Raw genomic sequence first — 24,608 nt, forward strand, 5'->3', positions numbered from 1 at the left:
AATGGTTAAAAATGCCCTGGGCAGGGGGGTCCTGGGGGCAGCAGGGCCCTGCCCTCCCCTTTGCAAGCGGGATGGGAAGAGATGGAGCCAGGATGTTCCTCTCAGGAGGGAAGAGGGATTGAAGAAACTCTCTTTAAGCCCCGTGTGTGTTTGAGGGGGGCAAAGCTGAGCTGGCCCTGAGCACTCAGTGACGTGGAGAACCAGGAGGCAAGGGCTGAGCTTTGGGCTCTGCAGTGCCCAGGGTCCTGCAGGCGGGGTGCTGAGCTGAGGCTGGGGGGATTGGGTTACCTGTGCCCCCAGCCGGGCTGGGCTCTCTCCTCGTGCTGTGCTATAACTCTCCAGGGCATGGCTGTGTTGGTACCAGCCTTGCTGCGCCCCAGGATCCCAGGAATCGCTCCAGGAATCTCTCCTGCATCCTGTGCTGCTGCGAGGGGGTGCGGCTGGGGTGCCCCTTGCGCTCCCAGGGGCTGGCCCCCGGCGATGTGGGAGATGGAGCCCATGGACCTGGAGAGCATCCACAGCCCAGGAGCAGTGGATAAAGCCTTTGCCCTCTTCTGCCCTTATTGCTGTATAAAATGGCTTGATTTGAAGACAAACACAACTAATACATGACATGTAGAGAGAGAAACAAGGATGGGGGGAACAACCTGATGTTTTCTACAGCCCAGGCCTTAGGGAGAGAGGGATGCGCTGATGCTGTGAGGCTGCCCGGGCCTGGACCAGTGATGGGGCAGCCCCGGAGCCCCCTGCCTCTCCCCTGCTTGCTTTGGAGATGGGTGGTGGCTAGTGACAGTGGGGGGCTGGATGAGTCCCCTTTGGGGTCCTGTTCCACAAAGCGAAGCAGAACCGCGCGAAGCCGCGGCTGTTAGCGCTAAAAGTACCACCGGCCCCGGCAGAAGCGAAGCGGCTCCCACCCCCCTCCCTGCCCCTGCCCAGGGCTCGCGTTGCCCCCCCCCCCCCCCCCCCCCGGTCCCACTCCTTCCCCCAGGCTCCGGCACAACCCCCGCGAGTGCATTATTGCGAAATCATTCCAGGAAATGGGAAAGTGGAGCGGGAAGAGGCCGCACCTGGCCGGGCTCTGCCGTCACATGAAGCAGAGCAGAGTCGCTTGCGTTGGGGTTGGTTTGGGTTTTAGTGCAAGAAATGCTGCCCGTGCATGAGAATCCGGGTGCTGGCGCTCGCCCCCCTCCCTCCCGGCCGGTCTTCGGGCAGGACAATGTCCGGTGCTGGGAAGGAATCCACATGGAGGCTGCCAGGAGCAGGATGGAGCAGTGACTGTATGGCAGGAGCTATAGGCACGGGTGAATCGGGCTCCTCTCTCCACCATGGTCTCATCCCTCTGCCATCAGAGACATGGTGCTGAGCCCGGCGAGCTGATCCTGGTGGATCTGGCACCACTGAGTTCTCCTTGTCTCCTTGGGCTGGACCACAGCATCTCCCCGTGAGTCTCTTCAGGCTCACATCTGGGCTCACAGCACAGAGCCAGACTGGGGCATCTCTGGTGGGGCACAGGAGGGGAACCTGTCGGGCTGCTCTGAATCCAAAGCCACGGCCAGATGCCACTTACACCGACGGCTCTTTGCTGGGTGTCCCTGGTGCAGGATGCAGCGGGTCCCAGTGGAGGGGCTGGAGGGACACAAGGGGATGCAGCACAGGGGAACAGTGCAGAGTGAGGGGACAGCTCCTGGTGTCAGGATGGCGAGGGGAGGTGAGCGGGTGGCGACAGCAACGGCTGCCTGGAGAAGGGAGCGCTCATTCCCACTCATCCCTGCTCCCCCACAGCTCCAGTTAGAGTTTATAGCCCCCGCTCTCCTCCTCCGCCCGGCTTTCCGGCTCCTCACGGCTCCCTTCCTCCTGCACCCCATTGAGATGGGACTTGCTGGGCACTGGCCGCTCACCCATGTCCATCGAGGGGCCGGGACGGGGCTGGGGGGACGCAGTGGCCACGGCACCATTGCCCCCAGCCCCTTCAGACTTGCCGAAGTTGAAGAGCTTGCCGGGATTGAATGGCTTGGTGGGCGACTGCACCTTCTCGGTCCCCGTGTCCCGCTTAGTCTCGGGGGACTTCAGGAACTTGAAGCTGAGGAAGCCAGGGAGTTTGTTCTCGCTGCCCGTAGGGGACTGGGGGGACCTGGTGGTGGCCGTGCTGCCAGCCCCAGTTCCCCCGGAGAGGAACTTGCCCTGCAGAGGGATGATCTGCTTCAGCTTCATCACGTTGTTGGTGGCCAGGAGGGAGCTGGGTCTCTTGGGCTTGTCGGAGCCGCTGTGCGAGCTGCCCCCAGAGCCTTTCCCTTTGCTCTGGCTCTTCTCATGGGCCGGGTCCTGCCCGGTGGCCTCAGGCTTGGCCTCATCCCGGCTGGATTCCCGCTCCTTGCGGGCCTGGTACTCAGCGTGTCGCTGCCGCTCCTCCTCCTCCCGCTTGCGCCGCTGCTGCTGCTGGAAGTGGTGCTGTGCCTGGCGCTCGTGCTTCTGCAACAGGGACCCCATCAGCATCGGGACACCCTGCGGGCGTGCTCAGCCCCAAGGAGGGGCCTGTCCCATCCCAGCAGCCCCTACCTTGAAGGCCTCGCGGCGCTGGTATTCCAGCTTGGCCATCTCCTCGGCCACCCAGGCGGGAATATCGGGGATGGCCACTTGGATGATGTACTTCAGGAACAGGGCGAAGTGCTGCAGGGGGATCAACATGGTTCTGGATGAGCATCCCCACCCTGGGCACTGCTGCCCGCTCCTGAAACACACCCCAAAAGGGATGGGGGGACTGGAGAGACCACACAAGAACAGCCTAGGGGGTTAAACACCTCGTCATGCACCAGGAGACCCTACAATAACAGCCATGGACACAAGCACCGTACCTCTAGCACCACCACGGAGATGATGGCTCCTTCGGGGCTGAGCCAGGGGAAGAGGCGCTGGAGCTGCCCACACTGGGCAATCAGGTAGCAGTTGACCACGATGGCCAAGACGCCCATGGCCTCCATCACCTTCTGCAAGAGCCACAGTGCCAGGAATGAGCCCCCCAAGGGAGGGGGGACCCCCGGGTCCCCATCACCCCAAACCCCACCTGCCACTGCCCGATGCTCTCGACACGTTGGCCAAAGGGGCGCTGGAGCCCTGTGCACAGCTTGAAGGCATCGCTCCGGATCTCGATGATGTTGTTCACCAGCGCGCACATGGCAGCCAGGGGGAAGGCGGAGGAGAAGAGCACCACGTACCCGAACTGGATGAACATCTCCTGGTAGTCCTGGAACGTGTCCTGGGGAGGACGAGGAGGAGGAAAGGTGTTGCAATGGGGATAGGGGTTGAATGCTGCATCCCACCAGCTCCATGTCCCTGCTCACCTCATACTTCTTCATGCAGCTTTCCACCTCTGCCTGTGTCAGCTGCGTGGAGTAGTCCTCCTCCGGAGGGTCGATCCACGATGCACGGTTGCGCTTCGTTCCTTCCTCCTCACCTTCCTCTTCCTCCTGGCTCTCCGCCACCCTCCTTCTGCGCCCAGCCCGCGGGACCACTGCAGGCTCCATTGCCTTGACCGGGCTGCCGGGGGCACCTTCGGCCTCGTCCTCGTCCTCGCACAGCTCGAACACGGACGCGGGGTCCATGCCCTTCTCCACCATGGTGGGGCTGCCCTCCTCCAGGAAGCTCTCATCCTCGGCGCCGCCGGGCTCGGTGCCGCGCCGCTCCGCCTTCTCAATGAAGCTCACCTTCTTGAGCTTGAGCCCGCAGTCCAGGGCGCTCTCCTCCTCCGAGTCCGACTCTCGGCGCTCCTCCTCCTCCTCCTCCTCCTCCGGCACCCCGCAGCCGCCGTTCAGACACTTCTTCTCTCCCCGGGGTCCTTCGGAAGGGGCCGGGGGATGGCGGCGGGGGACGAGCAGGCAGAGCAAGGCCTGGGCGAGCTGGCGGAGGCTGCGGAGGTTGAGGTCCCCGCGGCGCAGACGCCGGTACAGGTGGGGCTGTGAGACCTCCCTGACGTTCTGCAGGAACTGCCGGGTGATGAGCAGCGTGGCCAGCATCTGCACGGGGACACGGGGGGACAGGGGCACGCCGTCACACCCCCAGGGACAGCACAGCGGGTGCGGTGTCCCTGCATCCCCATCGCCTGGTGCACGGTGTCCCTGTGGCATCACCCCGGCCCCGTTCCCACCTCCTGTGACCCCCCCCCCCCCCCGTTGGTGACAAGTGATGGTGGGACCTCAGCTTGTGCCACCGACCGGAGCAGAGCCCGAATCCCTCCCGAAGGGCAGTGTGGTGGTCCCGAGGTGAGGTGCAAAGGGATGCCCACACCCCCCCCCGCAGCCCCACTCCTACTTTGGATATTCCCAGTCTCCAGCAAAAGCCCAGGAGGCCCTTAAAGAAGATGAGAGAGAGGTGGAAGTGGAGGAGGATGAAGGGGAGGAGAGCCTCTTTGAGCTGACGCACGAGGCTTTGGGACAGAGAGAAGATGAGCAGGAGCTGTGGAAGGGACAGAAGAACAGACAGACAGAGACAGAGAGACACCGTGAGCGGGAGCGGGAGCTGGGACCCTGCACAGCGGCAGCAGCAGCCAAGGACCGCGGCGGGGGCTCGCGGGGGCACCCCCTCCCCCGGGAGGAGGGGACACGGTGACAGGGATGGGTCGAGGACGTCGGTCCGGACGGTGCCGGGGGGGGCTCCGGGCGGAGCCGCTGCCCCCGGGCGCGGCCCCTCCTCACCTCCTTCAGCCGCTCCATGTCTTTGAGGTAGAAACCGATGTAGAAAAGACTCAGGTATGAATTTACAAACTGAAACTGTGGGAGACGAGGGCGGTGAGCACGGGGTGGCACCGGGACCCGCCGGTCCCATTCAAACCCCTCCGGTCCCCTCCATCCCCCTCCGGTCCCCTCCAACCCCCTCCGGTCCCCTCCATCCCTCTCTGTCCCCCTCCATCCGCCTCCGGTCCCCTCCAACCCCCTCTGGTCCCCTCCATCCCTCTCTGTCCCCCTTCATCCCCTCTTCATCCCCCCCGGTCCCCTCCATCTGCCCTCACCAGGACGATTTTGATGATGAGATGCTTCTCGTAGGCACTCTGCAGGCGGTAGTTCTCTGCAAAGCAGAGGAAGGGATTCAGGATGGGGGCTCAGGAGAGGGGATCCCAGCACCCAGCCTTGCCCACAGCACCCCTGGGTGCCATCCCCAGCATACCCATGTCATTCAGCCAGTATGCGATCTTCTTGTAGAGTTCATCGCAGGCAGTGACGATGATGGCCAGGAGGATCTTGGGGAGGAATCGGATGATGCGGGGCAGCTCTTGGATGCTCAGCACGAACTCCTGCAGGGATGGGGATGGGGATGGGTGAGGCTTAGCGTCGGGGGGGTGCTGTCAGCCTGGAATGGTGAGATGAGACTCGCCTGGAGCTGGAAGCAGCCCAGCATGAGGAGGAAGACGAGGGAGAGGCAGGTGAGGCAGACAGGGAGGCTGACCAGGCTCTGGAATAGGAGGCGCTTCCATGGTGGGTAGTAAAACTCCTCCGCACTGGTCACGGGGCTGATCCTCTTAATGCCCTAATGAAGGGGTGCAGGAGCTTGTCACCCTCCCCACGTTGGGCACCCCAAAGGAGCCCCCCGTGACCCCAGCACAGACCTCCCTGAGGGGCTCGTTGTGGTCAGGGGGAGCTCAGCCAGACCCAAACACAGGGGATGCTCCCAGCCATAGGAACCACCCCCCCAGCCACAGGAACCCCCGGCCACAAGAACCCCCCTGCCACAGGAACCCCCCAGCCATAGGAAGCCCCTATTCATAGGAAACCCCTCCCCAGCCATAGGAACCCCCTATTCATAGGAAACCCCTCCCCAGCCATAGGAACCCCCGATCCATAGGAAACCCCTCCCCAGCCATAGGAACCCCCAGCCATGGGGACCCCCTCTCAGAGCCAGGGCTCACCCTGAACTGTGGCCGCGGCTCCTCAATGGACTCAGCCGGGGTGTCCAACGTCCCCCATTTGTAGGCGAACTCGGCGCCGCGGCGCTTCCACTCCTCGAGGAAGAGCGTGGCCCAGATGACATTGAAGATGGCAAAGACCACGCAGCAGATGTCCTGGCTGGTCTGCAGGAACAACAGCACCCACTGCACCAGGGCCTGCGCCTCCTGTCCCCAGCATCCCCCCCCCAGCTCTGGGGAGCCCCATGGTGCTGCTGCAGCTCCATCACCATGGGCTTGGGAGCTACAGCGTTCAAGCACCATAGGGAAAAGGCTGGAGCAAGGAGGGATGGAAAGGTGGCAAACAGCCCCTCTGAGCCCCAGAAACAGGGATTCACCCCATTTCCTGATCCCTCTCACCTGGTCGTTCTCGGTGAAGGTGTAGAGGATGGACCCGAACACTGCGGGGTACACCATGGCCGAGGTGTAGAATCCCAACCAAGCGAAGTACATGGCGATTTTCACCCCAAAGTAGTCGCAGATCTCATCTGTGGGGACCATGAGGGGGGCAATGAGCAGAGCTGGGACCCCCCATTGTGCCCACACCACCCCCTCGTCCCCATACCGAGAGGTTGGGCCTCGCACACCGCCTGCACCCAGGACTTCATGAGCCGCTTGAGGATCCTCTGCTCGTGCAACGGGAAGACCTGCTGGATGACGCCGCGGGCCGCCAGCTCCGGGACTGCGCCGCAGGGCACAGCGTAAGGGATGGGACAGGGGGGACACAGAGCAACCCCCCCCGTGTGCGTCCCCGCATGGCCCCAGCATGGAAAAACAATGGGGAGGTTTGGGGTGGCCTGCGTGGGGATGGGGACACGCGGTGACGGGGGCGCGCTGGGCAGCTCCGTACTCACTGATGGGCTGTCCCTCGAGGAAGTGGATGTTGTGCAGCGACTCGCCCTGCTTGGCGCGCAGGTTCTCCAGCCAGTACCTGATGATGTTTTGCCGTTCCTGCAGCACCACAGCGGGGTTCAGCCCCGGGACATGCTCCCACCAACCCCTAACCCTAACTCCATCCCTGGACCGACCTCATCCCCAGTTTGGGGGGTGGCTGGATCAGTCCCTGATCCCCTGCTTCACCTGGGGAGGGCAAGAGTACCTGCCTTCCCTGCATCCCTGCCCTGCAGCCCCACATGCCCACAGCCCTGCATCTGCACACATCCCTGCATTCCCACATCCCCGCATTCCCACATCCCCGCATTCCCACATCCCCACATGCCTGCATCCTGGCATTCACACATCCCTGCATCCCGGCATCCACACAACCCTGCATCCCGCATTCCCACATCCCTACATGCCTACATCCCGGCATCCACTCATCCTTGTACCCCTGCCTCCCATATTCCCAAACTCCTGCATCCCTGCACCCCCACATCCCTGTATCCCACGTGCCTACACCTCTGCACCCCTGCATCCCCACATGCCTACATACCTGTGTCCCCACATGCCTACTTCCCTGCGTCCCCACATTCCTGCATCCCCACATCCCTGTACCCCATATCTCTGTATCCTTGCATCCCCATGTCTACGTCCCTGCCTCCCTGCCCCATGTCCCTCATCCCTCGCATCCCACCTGAGAGGTGAAGAAGTAAAGCTCATTCTCGATGTTCTCATAGATGTAATCCTCCTCACAGGAGAAGCTCCGCATTCCGCCTCCGAACTCCGCTTTCACCGGCTTCCGCAGCCCAATCTCATCGGCCCCACGCAGCAAACTGCAGGAGGAGGGGACAGCGCTGGGGACACGGCGGGGGACACCCCGGGGACCATGGCAGGGGCTGGGGACGCAGCCAGGACCCCACCTCTCATAGGTGGCAGTGACGAAGAAGGCGTACACACGGGTGTGCTTGTGGTGCCGGACCTGCACGATGAGCTCAGGGATGCCGAGGCGGATGTGGTTGAGGAGCCAGAGCAGCGTGTGGTCATCGGTGGTGTCTGCACGGTGCTGCTCAGCACGGGCCACATCTCCCAGCGCAGCCCCATCCCAGCCATTCCCTCCCCATTCCCGCTGTGCCACCACCCAGAGCAGCTCCAGCAGCTCCCTACCCGGGAAGGTCATGAGCACGTCGCAGTTCTCTGTGGGCACCGTCTTCATCCAGGCCTTGTGGGACATGATGTAGCGCCCGGCCTGGAGCAGCCGCTTCCCGAAGAGCTTATCTGCAGGAGGGAGGGAAGGAGGGAGGGGATGAGCAGCCATTGGGGCACCCCCAGGCCCCCGGGAACTGCACCCCAAAGCACCCAACTCAGCGGCCGGCGCATGGGGTGGGCGCAGGGACACCCCGTGTGTGTCTGTCTCCAGCAGCGCCCATGGCAAAGGTCACGGTCCTGCTCCTGGTGACGCCGGCCCTGGCTCAGGTTTCTCCTCCGGCAGCTCCCAGTGCCCAAAAAGGCCCCCGACAGCTGCCGGGGAGGAGCCGGGAGCGTGTCCAGGCACCCATGGGTGCTGCTGGCCATGGGGTGCCCCACTGCCAGCCCCCCCCCCGCCCCGCCGCTCACCTCCTCCCGCAGCCCCTCGGAGGGGCCGAAATCCGGCTCCAGGAGATGGGAAAAGGCAGGAAAAACGGGGAGAGCGGAAAAGCAGCCGGTCTCCATGGAAACCCAGGGAGGCCCCGCATCACCGCAGAGAGGTGGGATGGGGACAGTCCCCAGGGCCCCTTGTCACCCCCCTATCGGGTGCCGGCGCAGAGACACGGCCCCTCTCCATGCTGCGGGGTGTGCACAGCGTGGGGACAAGCTGTCCCCGTGCCCGGTGTCCCCATTTCACCTCCTGGGATGGATGGGGACTGGGTGCATCCAAAACAGGCAGGGAGAGCAGGATGGGGCTCCCTGGTGGTGCTGGGGAGCCCTGTGGGCCCCCACTTGCCCCTGCCCCGTGCTGGCTGTGAGCCCGGCCACCTCCCTGCCTCAGTTTCCCCTCCAAAGCCAGGGTGGCAGAACCAGGATGGGGCCTCTCCGGCTGCCCCAGGGCTGGGAAGGTCCCGGGGCTCCGGAAACGCTGCTCACACCAGGACCTGGCAGCCCTGAAAAACAGGAACTGCCAGACCTGCTCCCCCAGCTCATCCCTGGGGATGCACCCGGGCTCCGGACACCCCGCCAGGCACCAGGGCTGAGACCTGGCAAACTCATCACCAGGCACCACCAAGAAGGGGCTGTGGCGCCAGGCTCTCAAAGGGCTCCCTTGTCCTGGCACCGTGGGTGAAGCTGGGGATGGTGCCAGGCTGGCGGGAAGCCACCCCCAGAGTGGGGCCAATCCTGCTGCCAGGGGCATGTCCTGCACCCTGCTGCTGGGGTGCCGGGGTGACAGGGTGCCGGGGCACCACTGTGCCAGGGACAGAGTGCTGAGGTACTGGGCTACCAGTGTGTGAGGGACAGAGTGCTGGGGTACTGGGTACCAGTGTGGCAGGGACAGGGGTGCCAAGGTGCTGGGGTGCTGGGGTGCTGAGGTGCAGGGCAGGTGTGCAGCGCTGGTGCCAATGGTTGCCTGCGCTCACCGGGCCTTGCAGCAGTGCTGAATTCACCCACTCTGGGTTATGTAGGCCCTGGCATGGGCAGGGCAGCGGAGGAGCTGCACACGCGTGTGCATCAGCTGCAAACCGGGGCGATGCTGCGGGGGGACAGGAGGGATCTTCCTGCCCAAGGTCATGGCAAAAGATGTGGATGAACTGCAGAGGGGTCCCCAGCATCGTGCCTGCACCCCAACCCCACTGGGGCTGAGCCCTGGGGTCCCCCTCACTCCATTGATCCCCAGCCTCCCCCTGGCAACCAAACTGGCACAAGGGGCTCACTGCTGGCCTGCAGCATCCCAGCCCACCCCCAAGATGTATTGTCCCCCCCCCCGTCCACCAGGGCCCTGCTGCTCACCTTGGCTCTCTGGGATAAGGTCATGGGAGCTGCAGCGTGCTGGGAATGACGCTGCCCCACCGCCGAGCGGAGCCCGCGGCCACCGGGGAAGGTGCTTGTTGGGGGGAGCGGTGATGCCGCGTCCCGGGGGGGGCACACAAAGTGGGTCACCCTCCCGCAGGCAGGAGCCCCGCTCGGCAGCACGGCGGGCAGCAGGCCCTGCCTGCACTGCCTGGCCGTGGGGAACCCAACCTGGCCGTGGGGGTGTCACCTACCCCTGGTGCCACACTGGGGGGACATCCCAACCCCAGCTTGGGCACCCCAAAACCAAGCCCTCATCCTGGCCTCACTGCCCAGATCTGTCCTGGAGGGCACTGAGCTGGTTGGGGGGGGCAAAGGCCTGTCCGGGGGGGGGGGCAAACCGGCTTTCCTGGGGGGACTGCATGGCCTCGGTGTGACACGGGGTGTGCATGGACCCGGTGCTGGGCCGATGACTGGGGACACCGACCTGTGCATGGACACCGTCCCGAGGGGGCACGGGCCAGTGCGGGGGACACACACACACAGCCCCGACCCCCGCAGGACCATGGATCCCCTCGGGCTCTCGGACCCTTCCGGAGGGTTGCTTGGAGCCGCACGGGGGACTCGGCCCGTCCCGTCCCCGGGGAGCCGCATCCCGGCCGAGCCCCGCCGACATCCGCATCGAGCCGCAGGGAGCTGCCGTCCCCGCTCCCCACCCCGCAGCCGCAGCCCCGACCCCGGCGGCGGCTCCCGCCCGGTGCCACCTTACCCAGGACGCCGGTCGGGGCCGCCGGTTCCGTTCGCTCCTCCCCGGCCGGGGCCCGCCGGGGCCGGTCTCCGTCCTGCGCTGCCACCGGCGGCTCGGGCATGGTGCGGGGCTCGGCGGCGGGGGCCGGTGCATGAGGCCGCCGCTGCTCCGGGCTCGGGGCCGGTGCCGCCGGTGCCACCCGAGCCGCTGCCGCCGCCGCCACCGGGGCCGGGCGGGAGGAGGGACAAAGGCGGCGAAGCGGAGCGCGGCGTTCCCGGCCCCTTTAATTGTCTGGTTGGCCGCTGGCTCCCCAGCGCCGGTCGTACCGGCCACGCGTGTCCGGCCGCGCCCCGTGGGGTGGTTCTGCGGGACCGTGGCGGCGGCGACACCCCCCGGGTCACGGAGCATCCCCCCCGGAGCCGCGTGTCCTCGCATACCCCCGGGACTGACACATGTCCCCGTTATCCGCCCCCCGTTGAGTGCCCCACGTCCCCATTTCCCCACCCCGGGACTGCCCCACATCCGCATCATCCCCCCCCGAGCTGCCCCCTGCATCGCCACCTCCCCGTTATCCAGCCTGCCCCCGGCCCCCCCCGCTCCCATTCCCTTGGGTCAGGCTTTTCCCTGGAGCGCTGAGGGGGAGCGGGGGGGGTGGGGGTAACCGAACGGGGGGGGACGGGGACGGTAACCCGAGCGGGGCCGCACTCTGATATTTCGGGAGCCCTCCTCTGTGCCTCCCCTCCCTTCCCCAGCCCGGACCCCTCACTCGGGGGGGGAGGACCCCTCCACCCGGCGGGTCCTGGGGGTCAGCGCAGCCCCCCCTTTGAGCCCCTTTCAGAGTGGTCATTGGTGTGCGGGTACCCCTGTGCCAGGTCCCGCTTGTCCCCTTGCCTTGCTCCGCACACCCGCTGCTATTCTGGGGCAGGGGCTTAGTGCCAGCGCTAAGGAGCGGTGCCACAAGGAGCTGTCCCCTCCCCCGGCATCTGGCGCGGGGGGGGAGACGGGACGGGACAGGCTGGCACCTCTCCCAGGCCAGGCCTGGCCATTGGCCCTGTCTTAGCTCGGCACTGGGTGACCCCATCCCCTTTTGGTGGGTCCCGAACCCCCACAAGAGCCTCCTGGGACCCCCGTGAGGTTGGGTGAGGAGGGGGCTGAGGCACTAAGAGCTGGGGGGGTGGGAGCGGTGGGTGGCCCAACGAAAAGCTTCTGCACACAGGGTGGGGTGGGGGCTCCTGGGGCCTGCCCTGGAGGCTTGGGGGGGGGGCACCCGAGTGCCCCAAATCCCCTCGAGAGACCCCCCACAGCCCCACAGCTGGGCCCGCTCCCTGCTGATGCTCTGTGCTCCCATCCCTCATCCCTGACCCGCAGGGCAGAGGGAATCTGGGGGAGGCTTGCGGGATGTCTGTAGGATTTAGCAGAGGAAGAGGCATCCAGCATCCCCGGGATTCCAGCATCCCCGCCTGCATCCCTGCCAGCATCCCGGCCATGCTGCTGTTTGCTCCTCCCTGCTCCAGCGCCTTTGTCTGCATGGCCGTCCCCGCCTTCCACAACACTGCCCCCCCCCCCCCCCCCCCCGGCCACCGCAGCCGCCCTCAGCCCTCCGCGGCCCCAGCAGCCCCCAAACTGCTGCAAGCTGAGCCGATATTTGGGGGACCACAGGAAAAGACTCCCCCAGAGTAGGGGGAACCCCATTGTCATGGCTGCTCGTACCCCAACCCCTGTGCACCAGCTGGCTCCCTCAAGCCCCCACCCAAGGCTGTGTGTCCTGAGCAGGATGGGATGGAGACAGGGATGGGGTCCTGCATCCTATGGCAGCGATGGGCAGCAGGATGGGGAGTGGGAACCTCGCGTGATGCTGCTTGGAGAACGTTTCTGTGGTTCATGGAGCAGCGGGTGGCTGCGGGTGCACATGGTGGGGGGCGCCTTGTGGGAACACACATCCCACGTCCCAGGGTCAGCCCCAGCTCCCGCTGCCGGCTGAGATGCAAGGGTACGTGGGGGGTCCCAGGAAAAGAGCTTGACTGGGGGCGGAGCTGGGGCTCAGCCACTTGGCGGGGGGGGGGGAGGGGGGGGATTGCCCATCGTGAGGACCCCGAAATAGGAGGGTCCCAAAGAGTCCAAGTGCTCCTGAGGGCAAAGGGGACGGGGCCCAGAGTGGGTGCAGAGCAGGGGTAGGAAAGGGACGGGGTATGAGGGGTTCTGCCTCCCCCCCCCCCCCCCCCCCCCCCCCCCCCGATACGGGGACCCCCACCTCAGGGCTCTGAGGGTTATTTGAGGGTGCAGCCGGGGGTCGCGAGTTTGTTGCTCCCGCCAGGCCCCGCACCCACAGAGCAGCACCACAATAACCGGGGGAACCCCCGGGGGGGGGCCGCTGCACCCCAATAGTCTGTACCCCTCGAGGGGAGCACCTGGGGGGCGGGAGAGGGCGGGGAGAGAGCGGGGTTTGCAGCCCGGCGGGGACAGGCAGGGAACGGGAGGAAAAGGGAGAGAACGGGCAGGGAACGGGAGGAAAAGGGAGAGAACGGGCAGGTAACGGGGAGGAACGGGAGGAAACGGGGAGAACGCGCCGGGAACTGGAGGGAACGGGCAGGGACCGCCGCGCCCGGGCGGAAGCGATGGCTCCTATAGAGCTTCAGACGGCGAGGTGTCATGGCTGCCCACTGACCAATCAAAAACGGGATCGTAGCATAGAGCCCGCCTCTGGTAGCGCTCTGACCAACCGGCGCACGCAGGTGGGCGGGGCGAGGCGCCGGCGCTGAAGCCCACTCGGGGTGCGGGCAGAGCGGAGGGGACTCATGGCGCTGCGGAGGGCGCTGGGCGCGGCGGGGCGCAGGTTGGGGCACCCGGGGGTGGGGGTTCCTCGGGGTGGGGGGGGCTCCAAGAGGGGTGCAGGGACCCCGGTGTAGCGGTAGTGCGAGGGAAGGGGGGGCACGGGCAGTGGGGGTGTCTCCTTCTACCGGGGGTGCACAGGGAAAGGTGGGGTGCCCCCAGTGCCTTTGGGGGGATGCACCCCAAAACAGAGGAGTGGGCGGGGTGCACGGAGGGGGCTGCACCTTCAGGACGAGCTGTGGGGGGAGAGGGGGCTGCACCCCTGCATTTTGCTGCCTGCCCGGGGCATGGTGGGGTGCAACCTGCACCCCTGGCTTCTGGGGGGGCAGAGGGAAGGGTTTGCGCTCAGGGTCCGCTGGGAGCCCCCTTGGGTCTGTGGAGGGCACAGGGAGGGGTCTTGGGCGGGAGTGAATGTGAATGTTGTGGTTGGGTATCCCTGCACCCCCTCTGTCCCATTCGGGGGTGTGGATGGGGTGCCCCCCACCGCTGCACCCCTTCTCCGTGCTGCCTGCCCTGTCCCAGGTGTGCGCAGCGCCTCTGCTCCGCGGCGTGGGGGGACACCATCTTCGCCGTGTCCTCCGGGCACGGCCGGTGCGGGGTGGCCGTGATCCGGACCAGCGGCCCCGGCAGCCGCGGAGCCCTGCAGAGCCTCACCGGCCGCCCCGCGCTGCCCCCGCCCCGCGTCCTGGCCCTGCGGCGCATCCGCGACCCCGCCACCGGGGAGCCCCTCGACCGCGGCCTCGTCGTCTGGTTCCAAGGTGGGCTGAGCATCGGGGCTCGGAGAGGGGGGCTCGGTGCCTGGTGGGGGTTTTGGTGCCCGGCACTGTCAGGGCTCAGCCCCTTTTGGGTTCCCCAGCACCATGTAGAGGGCTGAATGCAGATGCCAGTGGGGATGGTCCTGGTGACCCCTTTGCACCAATCCTATATAGCTCCAGCACAGCTGGTTACTGGGGGAGGGCCGGGAGGGGGTCGGGGTCTCCCTTGAGCCCCCTCAGAATCGCCTGTGAGGTCAAAGCATGCCATGGGACAGGAGGGGATGGGGTGCACCAGAGCCCACCCAAGCATCATCCCGGCTCTGCAGGACCCCAGAGCTTCACTGGGGAGGACTGCGCCGAGCTGCACGTGCACGGAGGGCCGGCGGTGGTGAGCGGGGTGCTGCGGGCGCTGGGTGAGGCTCCCCCCGTCCGTCCTTTCCCTGCTGTCCCCTCGGGGGGGTGCCCCCAGCTCGGGGCTCACCATGGGGCCGGCAGGAAGCCTGCCCGGGCTGCGTCCCGCCGAGCCCGGGGAGTTCACGCGCCGAGCGTTCCGGCGTGGAAAGCTGGACCTGACGGCAGCCGAGGGGCTGGGGGACCTCATCCGTGCCGAGACCGAGGCGCAGCGGCGGCAGGCGCTGAGGCAGATGGAGGGGGAGCTGGGCCGGCTCTACCAGCGCTGGAGCGACGCCCTCACCCAGGTAAAGGTGTTGGGCTGCGGGCTCCGATCCGCCCGCCTGCATCCCGCCCTGGGGACACGGCGCTGGGCAGTCCCCACGGGGCAACCTCTTCCCTGCTCCGCAGGCTCTCGCCCACCTTGAAGCCTACATTGACTTCAGTGAGGATGACAACGTGGAGGAAGAGGTCTTGTCCCAGGGTGAGGAGTGGCAGGGAAACGGGGCGGGGACTGGGACACCCCATCCGTGTTGTTCTCAACGTGATTCCTGGTCTCTCCCTGCAGTGGATGCCACCGTGCGGGCGCTGGAGCAGGAGATTGGTTCCCACCTCCAGGATGGGCGCCGTGGGGAGATGCTGCGGGGGGGCGTCCGCGCTGTCATCGCCGGCCCCCCCAATGTGGGCAAGAGCAGCCTGCTCAACCTGCTGTGTGAGTGGGGTGCGGGGGGTGAGTGTCTCCCTCCGTGGGGACAGCAGCCACCAGTGGTCCCCCATTCCAGGGGGCCTGGGAGGCGTTTCCCTGCTGTCATCCCCTGAGCCCTGCACCGTGTTGTGTGTGTGTGTCCCCAGGCCAGCGTCCAGCAGCCATCGTGTCACCAGCAGCTGGGACAACGCGGGACGTGGTGGAGGTGGCCCTGAATGTTGGTGGTTACCCTCTGGTGCTGAGTGACACGGCTGGGCTCCGCGATGCCACCGACCCCGTCGAGCAGGAGGGGGTCAGCCGTGCACGGGACCGGTGAGGATGGGGGCATCCGGGCTGGGCTTACCCCCCGAGCCCAACCCCAGGGGCTGGGGGGTGGCTCTGAGGGGGCAGGATGTGGCCCCTTGCTCTACCTTATTGTCTGTGTCCCCCTCTCAGGCTGCGGGAAGCAGACCTGGTGCTGGCTGTGCTGGACGCCACGGCAGTGCCCCCCGAGCCGGCGGGGCTGGGGGCTGTGCTGGGGTCCTTGCAGCCCCCCCCCACCACCCCCTGCATCCTGGTGCTCAACAAGGCCGACCTCCTGAAGGGAAACGGGGGGTCCCTGCGTGCTGCCTGCGCTCAGGGACACCCCCTGCCCCCCGTCACCTTCCTCTCCTGCAAGACGAGCGAGGGGCTCAACCACCTCCTGGCGCTGCTGGCACGGGAGCTGGCACGGCTGTGAGTGCGGGTGGCAGGCGGGGGGACCCCCCTATCCCACCCGGCTCCAGTGGGTGCTCCAATCCCTTCATCCCCCTCCCCAAGGTGTGGAGACCCCCTCTCGGGCTCGCCCAGCCTGACACAGAGCCGGCACAGCCTCCACCTGCGGCAGTGCGTCGTGGCGCTGGCACAGTACGGCCGGGAGCGCCAGAGCGACCTGGGGCTGGCGGCTGAGCGGCTGCGGCTGGCGCGGCGGCACCTTGGCAGCATCACTGGGCACGTGAGCACCGAGGACGTCCTCGACATCATCTTCAGGGACTTCTGTGTTGGCAAGTGATGGGCACAATGTGGGGGTCCCTGGCTGCGATGCCGCCAGCTGTGGGGCTGCCAGTGCCGAGGACCTGCACTCTGTTGAGTGCAGAGGAGCTCGTGCCTCCATGCTGCCATTAAACCATGGTGCCTTTTGTGGCTCTGGCGTCCTTCCCCATCCTTTGTCCCTGGTGGCTGCAGAGCTCGGTGTTCCCATGCCGGGCTGTGGTGTTTTCCTGACTGGGGGGAGCGTGTCCCGAGCCCCAGACATGGAAAAAAACACTGGGAGAGGCCCCATTTCCTGGCCAGGAGGATAAACAAGGAGCTGGAGTGGCTGGAAGGGAAAAGCCACCTCGGGCTTCCCCCCTGGGGCATCCCATGGCATGGCAGATGTGGTGCTTGGCACCCTGCTGGGGTCCATCCCTGCCCCCCAAGTACCCCCCACAGCCCTGGGAATTAGCGAAGGAGTCTGGGAGCCCCTGAGTTCAGCTCCAGCTCAGAGAGCTGTGGGGTGCCCCCAGCCCTTGCACCCAAGTGGTACCTTTGGGCTCTGCATCCCCAAAGATGGGTGCTCCTTGGGGTCCCCCTGCTCTCCCACCCCTCCTCTGGGGCTCCCAAGCTCTGCAAGTGCCTGATGCTACAAGTTTATTTGTAGTGGAGCTCCAGGAGATCCTCTGGCAGCGAGCTGGTCCCCCAGTAGCTGGGACATGGGGGAGCCCCTCCATCAACCCAATTCCCATCCTGGGGGCTGGGCATGGATGGGGGTATCGGTGCTGTCCCCATCCTTGGGCAGTGGAACACAGCAGGAGCACGTTGCTGCCTGTATCCCAGGATGGATCAGGTTTGGGGGATCCATGTGGGACTTTGGGGACCCGAATGCGAGCTGGGGGTGCTGGCTGGGGCTGGAGAAGGGAATGGGCCACGCTGGGAGCTGTGCGTGCTGGCAGGGGATGGCGTGCGGGCAGCCTGGCCAGCAGGAAAGGCTCTTTCAACAGGAAGGAGCGGGAAGCACGGCCATAAATCAGCGAGTGGCAGGCGGAGATTCATCACGGCCCCGGTGCGGCCTGGGGGACCGAGGGGGGCTCCGTGGCAGGATGAGGCTGCCAAGAGCTTCCCGCTCGCTCGGCCTTGCACGCTTCCTGCCCCCAAGGAGAATGTGAAGCTGGGATGGGATGTTCCCACTCCCCATCCTGGCCATGGCCTCTGTATCCCGCTCACAGGCATGCAGACACTCATGTGGCGAGCAGTGTTGGTGCTCAGGGCCGGCTCTATTTACAGCTGCCAAGTACATGCAGGGGGGAGGTGAGCATGTGGGATGGGATGAGCGCAGGGATACAGGGAGAGGGACAGGGAAGGGTGGCCCTGGCTCCCGCTGCACTGGGGTTGGGATGGCCAAGGGCTTCCTGCTTGCTCTCGGCCAGGATTTGCCATCTGTGCTGCTGGAAGCGCTGCCTAGGCTGGTCCTGGAGCCCCTCGCTGCTGTAATCCATGTGAAGCTCTGCTGTTAGCCGCTGTGGAGAGGGCAGGATCAGACCCTGGTGCTGCTCCCCCGCCTGGTATCCCCCCAGCCCAGTGAGGTCCCGCGCCAGCCCCCCTCACCTGGGGATCTTGAGGGTGGATGTGTACTGCTCCATGATCTTCTGCACCGAGCGCTGGATCTCCTCCGCATTGATTTTGCCTGGTGGGATGGAGCAGCCCTGAGCAGGGCTGGGTGCCAGGAGGGAGGGGGGCTCGCAGGGTCCCACAGCGCTTCCCCCCTACAACTCACCCATATTCCCAAAGATGCCCTGGTTCCGCAGGGCATCCACGAGGGTGCTTGTGCTGGCGAAGGGTCCCGGCCGCACCCGGGAGCCTGTGATGTCGAAGAAAGTGTCCATCTGTGAAGGAGAGTATATGGAGGCCATCAGTGCTGTCACTGCTGCCACAGCACCCTGGGGTGAAGGGGACCTGAGGGTGCTGCGACCTCTTGTCTTTGCCCAGCGCATAAGCGTGGCTGTGCTGGGAGAAATGTGGCCACACACAACAAAGACCCCCAGGTGCCGGGGGATGTCTCCAGCATCTCCCTCACCTTGGAGCCCATGCAGATGCTGAGCTGGTCCTTGAAGTACCAAGCCTGCGCGGCTGCTTTGCTCTTCTCCTCCAGCTCCTTGCCGAGCTGCTCCTTCTCCGCCAGCAGCTTCTTCTTCTCCTCCTGGCCTCCCTTGACCTGCTTCTCACTGCCCTGCAGCCGCTTCTCCAGCTCCTGCTTCTCCCTGGAGCAGTTCTGCTGACACTGGCTCAGGCTCGCCTCGCACACGCTCTTCCCCACATACTTGGTGTCGCGGTCCTGCTGCCAGAGGAACAGCCTCTCCGTGCGCTGGGTCAGCCAGTTGAGCTGGTCGTGGACCGCGGTGCAGCTGTAGGGGCTGAGCATCTCCTTGATGCGCTGGAAGGAGTAGCTGACGTCGGACCTCAGGGTGCTGCACTCCTGCTTGTGCAGCTCCAGGTTGTGCCGGGTGGACTCGAGGAGGCTCTGGCTGCTGCGCAGCTCCTGTTGGCAGCTCTCCTGCTCCGCCGTGGCTTTACTCAGCAAAGCCCCCTCTTTGCGGCAGTTCTCCTCCTGCTCCTTCTTGGCCTGGGCTGCCTGGTCCAGCTGGCTCCGCAGCAGCACCTTATCGGCTGTACAGGGGGATGTGTGGGATTGGGGTGTGTGGTCCTCCCTCCCCCCCCCAAATCCCACCCCACACCTTGGGGGAACACCCATGGGTGCTGTCATCCTGCAGTCCCACCTGCGCAGCCTGCAGTGGGTCCCTGAGGGGTGCAGGGGGTACCCCGGGTGTTGGGAAGGGGGTGCCCAGGGTGGGGGGGTTCCTTACTGCTGCAGCTGGCGTTGATGAGGCCGATGGTCATGTGGCACTCGTCCAGCTTAGTCTTCTGGTAGAAGATGATCTTCATCATCTCCTGCAGCTGAAGAAGGGTGAGGAAGAGGAGGGGGGGTTAAAACATATCCCCGACCCCCACAGTGCCTCCCCCTCCCCAGGCACTGCTGAGAGCACTGGGGGTTGCTGAGGATGAGGAAGAGAAGAAAGAGGATAAGGAGCAGGATGAGGGTGAAGAGGGCTTCAAGATTGGAAGCCCTTAGAGCAGCGACTGGGACCCCTCCCGGGGACTTGTGGAGGGCAATTTGTCATCGCCAGAGGCTCTGCCCCCAGCACCCTGTCACCCATCCCTGCTGAAGCTTGCGGGGCTTGAAGCTTGTGGGTCCTTGCAACACCCATGGCTCGCTCGCTGCTCCTGGTACCCAACAGGGGCTCTGCCATCCCTCCGCAGGGATGTGTGCTCACCTTGGGGATGGGGTTGGGAGTCTGGGAGCTGTTGCACTTCTCCAGCTCCCGTTGCACCTTCTGGGCAAGGGCCTGCAGGCTCTGCTTCTCCTTGAGGGTGGCATTGAGCGTGCGGGTCAGGTTGATGTTCCTTTCACCAAGGGCAATGATCTTGCTGTAGCGATCCTGGAGCTGCTCCTCCAGCAGCCGGAGGTGAGTGTCAGTGCCCGCCTGCGCGTTGCCATACACCATGAACAGCACCAGCCCCAGGATGATGAGGAACTGGATGAGGGAGATGAAGAGGAAGATGTACTTCACGTAAAACCCACAGTCCTGCTTAGGCATCACTTCCTTGGCCTCCAGTCCGAACTTGGCCATGGGGTAGCTGCTCTTCTCCATCCCGCTGATGCTCTGCTCACCCCAAGCCCGGGACAGCCTCTTTTTGGCCAAGCCGGGGCGGAGCATTCTCCCGACGCTGTGTTTATCTTGCTCCAGTGAATATTTCCTTCTGCCGGGCTCCTTCCTGCCTCTCCGGATGCTCCCGACCCACCGAGTTATCACGACGCAGCTTCTGTTTGCGAGAAGACGACTGTTGCGGTTGCTAATGGACAAGGACCAGTTCTGATCCCAAAATAGCCCCCAGCGCGGCCGGGATGCCCTGGGATGAGTCCCCAGGGCAGGCAGGGTGGGATGCGGCTGCCAGCACTCGCTGGGGGGTGATGGAGGAGAATCCTGCGCTGGGTTGGTGCCGGTGCTGTGTCCTTGTGGTGAACGGTGGCACATGGGTCACCGCTGGGTTGGTGGCACACAGGGGCTGATGCTCTGTGTCCTCTCCTGCACCTCCCAGGTAACTTGTGGGTGGGGGAAGGATGGGGCCAGGCCCTGGATCGTCAGTAGGGTGGCCCTGGGCTGGGGTGGGAACCTGTGGCCGTGGTACTCATGGGTGCTGTCACACTGTAGAGCCACCATCCAGCTGCAGGGCCTGGGAAGCTGCTCCCGGTCCTGGTCCCTGCGCAGGGACATCTCTGCTGGGCAGAGCAGCTGATGGAGGGGAGCAAGGGGCAAATCCAGACCTGTCCATTCCCATGGGCACGGCCAGACATCCGGTCTGCTGAGGAAGCCCAGCCAAGCTCCATGTGGAGCACTGGTGGCCCTGGCCCCATGTGAGGATAAACCCCCACTGCTGCCACGGTGGCTCAGCCCAGCTGAGCATGAATGGAAAGAGCCACAGACAGGGTGGGCGCTGTCTCCTCTACCCTCTTCCAAATCCGGGGTGCCCACACCAAGCTGAGGGGAGAGCCTGCAGGTGCAGGCTGGCTTGGGGACAGGTTGGGGACATTGGGGGGGGGTCCTTGATACAGGGAAAAGGGGCGACAGCCGGCACAGGCAGCACTGGGGGGGGGGGGGGGGGATGATGTTGTCTCTCCAACCCTCAGCACTCGTGAGCACAGATGGGGGGGCTGGGTTGAGCTGGACCATGGTGGGGTCCCAGCCGTGGGCATTTCCAGCCTGTGCCCCCCCCCCCGCGGGAGCGCTGGGATGTGCCCTGACCCCCCCCAGGCTCGGCAGGATGCCTGGCCAGGGCTGTGCCGGCGCTGACCCCAAGCCGCTCACTGCTTCCTGCCTCCTGGCTGCACCGCGCTCCCTGGGGACCGGGAAGTGTCTGCGATGGCCGGGATGGTGTCAGGCCTGGATCCATTCACCGCTACTGCCGTTTCCTTCCTGAGCTGCAAATAACGGTGAGTCACCCCCTGGCCCCCCTGGTCCCACAGCCGGGGCTCGGCCGGACCCCCGGCACCGAAGCCAGTTGGATGCTCCAGCAGCATCCCGAGGACTCCCACAGCCTCCTGGGCTCACCAGTGACTCCCTTCGGGGACCCTCCCTCCCCCAGCGCTGCAGACCCTCCATCTGCCCCATTTTTCAATTAGTCCCCCATTGTAATTAACCTTTCCTATTGGAAATGATGGGAATAGCTGTGCCTGCTTGTCCTCCCCATCCCAAATCACTGCGGGGCTGAGGTTCGTTGGCACTGCCGGATTCAGGCTGCGGGAATGGGGCTGGTCCCTCAATCGCAGGCTCTGCAGCCCTTCCCTGGAAAGTCGGGGGGCACAGGGGTGATGTCCCATGGGAAGCGCAGCAGGAGGAGGCCGGATGCCTGTGTTCAGCCTGCCTGCCCTCTGCACAGGATATCGTGGCGGCGGCGGCAGCAGGAAAATCGGCAACTTTCCTGGAAACCTTCTTCAAAGCGGATCAAAGATCCTGGGAAGTGGCTGCAAAACAGCAGCAGCTGCTGGTGCCCCATTCCCACCCCCTTTTGTCACTGGCACTGGATCCCCAGTGTGACTTCGGGGTCCCTTCTAGCGCCAGCGGTGGCAGTTAAAGCCCTGGGGTGTGTGTGGTGCTTGAGCAGGGTTGGGGGGAGCATCGCAGGGAACAGAGCAGCCTTTATTGCCCAAACCCCTGCCCAGTCTTCCCAGTTTCTGGAATGCACTGGGAATGTGGCGTTAAACCCTGGAACTGATTAAAGCAGCTCCAAGGAGTCAGTGGTTGAGCTAAAGCTCTGCCCAAAAAGCTGGGTGATCCCATGCTCTGGTCCTGCTGCGGTGGTGGCATTGGGACACACAAGAGGATCAGGATGTGTGGTGGCATCGGGACACAGTGGGATCAGGACACAACAGCTTCACAACAGGCAGCTGGATCAGGACGTGGTGCCTTCGGGACACAGTGGGGTCATCGTGACACATGGCAGGATCGTGACAGGCAGCTGGATCAGGATAGATGGCTGGATCGGGACACACGGTGGGGTCAGGACACACAGTGACCACCAACCTCCTTCATCTGGATGCGCTGGTGCTGGTCAGAAGTGGCCGGGGCTGAGTGGCTTCTGGGTCCCAGTGCTAAAGGGTGCTGTGAGACTGGCAATGATGGGCTCAGCGGGTGGGGGGCCCAGCCCCAAACCCCCATCAGGGAGGGGGTCTGGGGGCTGCGGCTCTTCAGCCCTTCCTGCAAGAGAGGGGAGGGCAGTGAGTGAGTCCCTGCACACCTCAGGTGCTGCACCCCGGGGACACTGCTGACACCGGCACATCACGGTGGGTGAATCCCCCCCCAGGGCTGTATGTCCTCCCCCCGGCCATGCAGGAATACCGGGGTGGGGGGCACCTGCGCCCGGTCGCTCGGTTCCTCGCCTGCCGCCGCAGAGCATCCACCTGGGCCGCGTAGTCCCTCCTGCAGGGACATGGAGCCACGTGAAGGGGTGCCCATGGTCCCCATGGGTCAGGCTGGTTCGGGGTGATGGGATGCGTGGCGGTCCCCAGCCCGTGCTGGGGGACAGGGACCTTACAGGGTGGCCTCGAGGTCTCTGTGCCGGGCCTCACAGCGCTCCCTGCGTGCCCGCAGCGCTCGCTGCTGCTCCATCGCCTGCTCCAGCTGCTGCTGCAGCCCCAGCGCCTGCTCCTCACCCCGAGCCAGCTCCCCTGCGATGGGGACAGCATCGTCACCCCAAACCCTGCACCCCGAGCCCGGAACACCCGTTGTCCCCAGTGGGTGTGTGATGGGGGACCTGTGCCCGCCGTTGCCATGGGACATCGCTCACCTTCCAGAGCCGCTTTGCCACGGGCCAGCTCATCCCGCTCCCGCTGCAGGGCCAGCACCTCTTCCCCCAGCGCTGTCACATTGGCCACCAGCCTGGCCTGGGGACAAGGGTGGGCAGTGTCCTGCCCCTTCTCACCGCCACCCCATGTCCCCAGGCTGTCCCCGTGCTCCCGGTGGTCTGGGAGCTATGTTTACTGAAGGAGCAGGGATGAGGATGTGGGGAAATCACTCTTCCCTGTGGGGATGGCTCTGCCTGAGCCTGGGGAGGATGCTGGAGCTCACAGATCCAGGTCCCCATGGATGGCACCCCTGGGAGGGGACAGGGCTCCCCAAGCAAGTGCCCAGCCCGGCGCCAGCCCTGGGAAGCAGGAGCACTTTTCCAGCCTCTCTGCTCCATTGTTCAGCCGGATGAACCCGGAGGGCGCGGGACCCAGCTCTTCCTCCGGGCTGTGGCCACAGCACTGGGGCCAGGCCCTTTCCCAGCTGGAGCTGCAGCTAAAAATACCTGGGAGCAGAGGAATGGCAGCTCCTCACTGGCTCCTTGGGACGGGGTAATTATACGTGCATGGAGCAGCTCGGCCACAGCTCAGAATAGCTGCCCCAGACCAGGCACCGGCACAGGCACATGGGCAGGGGTACGGCAGCCCTGGGGCTGTGCTGAGGGACTGGGACCCACCAGGGTTCCCCTTTTGGGGTGTCCCACGCATGAATGTGGCCGCACACCCTGGGGTGCTGCTGGTCCTTCATCCCAGGGCTGAATCTCCTCTTTCCTGGCTCATCTTTCCAACTTGCAGCATCCTTCCCATCAGTGCCAGTGCTTCCCATGCGCCTGGGTGAAATCCCTCACAAGGGATGAAGCATCACCCTGCTCTTGAGGCCAGAACCCCCCTCTCTGCCCCACCACCGCTCACCCCACGCACGCAGGCGGCCGAGGACCCTCCTGTCCCCATGCCCACCATCACCTACCGCTCGCTCCCGGCAGGACACCAGGCTGCCATTGAGCTTCTTGCTGTCCCCATGGGCCTGGGCAAGCTCCCTGCGCAGAGCATCCTGCGCCCGCTGCAGCCGCGCTCGCTCCCGCTCCAGCTCGGCCACGGCATTCCCAAGCTCCCGGCTCGCGTTGGCCGCCTGCTCCCGGCAGCCCCGCAGCTTGCCCACCGCCTCGGAGCGCCACACCATCACCGCCACAGCCACCGTCACTGCCGCCACCAGCACCAGCAGCGCCGCGCACAGCCCCAGCACCTTCAGCGTGGCTCTGGGCACCGTGGGGTCCATGGTGGAGGGGGAGCAGGGACCGTGCACCCGCTGCAGCGGTGGCTGCCCGGCTGTGCCGGTGTCCCCGGGGCAGGTCGCTCCCTGGGTTGCTGCAATTGTGGTGTGTGGGTTGCTCTCCCCAGGCACCGCTTTGGGCTGCGGTTCCTCGCAGGTCACAGCCCAGAATAGCTCTTGTTTGTGCTGGAGGATGCTCTGTCCCTGCGCCCAGCCCTGGGACACA

The 24,608-nt window shown here is 65.4% G+C and overlaps 4 protein-coding genes across 12 annotated transcripts; 1 reads left to right on the forward strand and 3 right to left on the reverse strand.

Moving 5' to 3' along the window:
* Positions 1-1,684: 1,684 nt before the first annotated feature.
* Positions 1,685-10,806, reverse strand: ANO8 (anoctamin 8). 7 transcript variants are annotated; one of them, XM_057398417.1, is made up of 18 exons: positions 10,560-10,806; positions 7,976-8,086; positions 7,732-7,864; positions 7,506-7,644; positions 6,787-6,883; positions 6,498-6,614; positions 6,293-6,420; positions 5,897-6,058; positions 5,365-5,517; positions 5,158-5,284; positions 5,003-5,058; positions 4,689-4,763; positions 4,306-4,449; positions 3,339-4,010; positions 3,062-3,253; positions 2,853-2,984; positions 2,557-2,667; positions 1,685-2,469 (listed from the first exon to the last, which is right to left on the reverse strand). In XM_057398417.1, exons 1-18 carry the CDS (start codon positions 10,657-10,659, stop codon positions 1,789-1,791), a joined length of 3,330 nt encoding a protein of 1,109 aa, XP_057254400.1. In that variant the 5' UTR covers positions 10,660-10,806; the 3' UTR covers positions 1,685-1,788. The 7 variants fall into 7 exon arrangements, with proteins under 7 accessions (XP_057254400.1, XP_057254399.1, XP_057254402.1 ...); XM_057398416.1 differs by having other exon boundaries at positions 5,897-6,079; XM_057398419.1 differs by lacking the exon at positions 10,560-10,806 and adding an exon at positions 8,426-8,556 and having other exon boundaries at positions 5,897-6,079.
* Positions 10,807-13,288: 2,482 nt separating this feature from the next.
* Positions 13,289-16,381, forward strand: GTPBP3 (GTP binding protein 3, mitochondrial). Of its 2 annotated transcripts, XM_057398422.1 has the most exons (9): positions 13,289-13,371; positions 13,890-14,125; positions 14,449-14,535; positions 14,618-14,820; positions 14,924-14,996; positions 15,081-15,224; positions 15,365-15,510; positions 15,654-15,932; positions 16,017-16,381. In XM_057398422.1, the coding sequence occupies exons 1-9, from the start codon at positions 13,334-13,336 to the stop codon at positions 16,143-16,145; spliced, it is 1,335 nt and encodes a 444-aa protein (XP_057254405.1). In that variant the 5' UTR covers positions 13,289-13,333; the 3' UTR covers positions 16,146-16,381. The 2 variants fall into 2 exon arrangements, with proteins under 2 accessions (XP_057254405.1, XP_057254404.1); XM_057398421.1 differs by having other exon boundaries at positions 14,924-15,224; positions 15,365-15,530.
* A 1,088-nt stretch (positions 16,382-17,469) lies between these two features.
* On the reverse strand, positions 17,470-20,002 carry PLVAP (plasmalemma vesicle associated protein). Its single transcript, XM_057398423.1, has 6 exons — positions 19,544-20,002; positions 19,076-19,166; positions 18,289-18,878; positions 17,989-18,097; positions 17,820-17,898; positions 17,470-17,731 (listed from the first exon to the last, which is right to left on the reverse strand). Exons 1-6 carry the CDS (start codon positions 19,985-19,987, stop codon positions 17,725-17,727), a joined length of 1,320 nt encoding a protein of 439 aa, XP_057254406.1. The 5' UTR covers positions 19,988-20,002; the 3' UTR covers positions 17,470-17,724.
* A 1,926-nt stretch (positions 20,003-21,928) lies between these two features.
* On the reverse strand, positions 21,929-24,605 carry LOC130593355 (coiled-coil domain-containing protein 177-like). 2 transcript variants are annotated; one of them, XM_057398425.1, is made up of 5 exons: positions 24,080-24,605; positions 23,115-23,211; positions 22,863-22,995; positions 22,682-22,747; positions 21,929-22,525 (listed from the first exon to the last, which is right to left on the reverse strand). In XM_057398425.1, the coding sequence occupies exons 1-5, from the start codon at positions 24,386-24,388 to the stop codon at positions 22,516-22,518; spliced, it is 615 nt and encodes a 204-aa protein (XP_057254408.1). In that variant the 5' UTR covers positions 24,389-24,605; the 3' UTR covers positions 21,929-22,515. The 2 variants fall into 2 exon arrangements, with proteins under 2 accessions (XP_057254408.1, XP_057254407.1); XM_057398424.1 differs by having other exon boundaries at positions 22,667-22,747.
* Positions 24,606-24,608: the final 3 nt, after the last annotated feature.

Source organism: Pezoporus wallicus, unplaced genomic scaffold, assembly GCF_028554395.1.
Source record: "Pezoporus wallicus isolate ANWC-B61680 ecotype Strahan unplaced genomic scaffold, APGP_CSIRO_Pwel_v1 contig_13989, whole genome shotgun sequence".
NCBI lineage: Eukaryota > Metazoa > Chordata > Aves > Psittaciformes > Psittacidae > Pezoporus > Pezoporus wallicus.

Bases quoted from the DNA above. Each gene is read 5' to 3' on its own strand.
- ANO8 (XM_057398414.1), bottom strand. From the start codon at position 8,383: ATGGCCAGCAGCACCCATGGGTGCCTGGACACGCTCCCGGCTCCTCCC. The intron at 7,645-7,731 runs GTGGGGTCCTGG...CTCCTCCTGCAG, and splicing joins GTCACTGCCACCTATGAGAG to TTTGCTGCGTGGGGCCGATG. The intron at 6,080-6,292 runs GTGAGAGGGATC...GCCCTGGTGCAG, and splicing joins CCTTCACCGAGAACGACCAG to TGGGTGCTGTTGTTCCTGCA.
- GTPBP3 (XM_057398421.1), top strand. From the start codon at position 13,334: ATGGCGCTGCGGAGGGCGCTGGGCGCGGCGGGGCGCAG. The intron at 14,821-14,923 runs GTAAAGGTGTTG...CCTGCTCCGCAG, and splicing joins GGAGCGACGCCCTCACCCAG to GCTCTCGCCCACCTTGAAGC. The intron at 15,531-15,653 runs GTGAGGATGGGG...TCCCCCTCTCAG, and splicing joins GTCAGCCGTGCACGGGACCG to GCTGCGGGAAGCAGACCTGG.
- PLVAP (XM_057398423.1), bottom strand. From the start codon at position 19,987: ATGCTCCGCCCCGGCTTGGCCAAAAAGAGGCTGTCCCGGGCTTGGGGT. The intron at 18,098-18,288 runs GTGAGGGAGATG...TCTCCTTCACAG, and splicing joins GCATCTGCATGGGCTCCAAG to ATGGACACTTTCTTCGACAT. The intron at 17,899-17,988 runs GTGAGTTGTAGG...CCATCCCACCAG, and splicing joins GGGCATCTTTGGGAATATGG to GCAAAATCAATGCGGAGGAG.
- LOC130593355 (XM_057398424.1), bottom strand. From the start codon at position 24,388: ATGGACCCCACGGTGCCCAGAGCCACGCTGAAGGTGCTGGGGCTGTGC. The intron at 22,996-23,114 runs GTGAGCGATGTC...TCCCCATCGCAG, and splicing joins TGGCAAAGCGGCTCTGGAAG to GGGAGCTGGCTCGGGGTGAG. The intron at 22,748-22,862 runs GTAAGGTCCCTG...ATGTCCCTGCAG, and splicing joins AGAGACCTCGAGGCCACCCT to GAGGGACTACGCGGCCCAGG.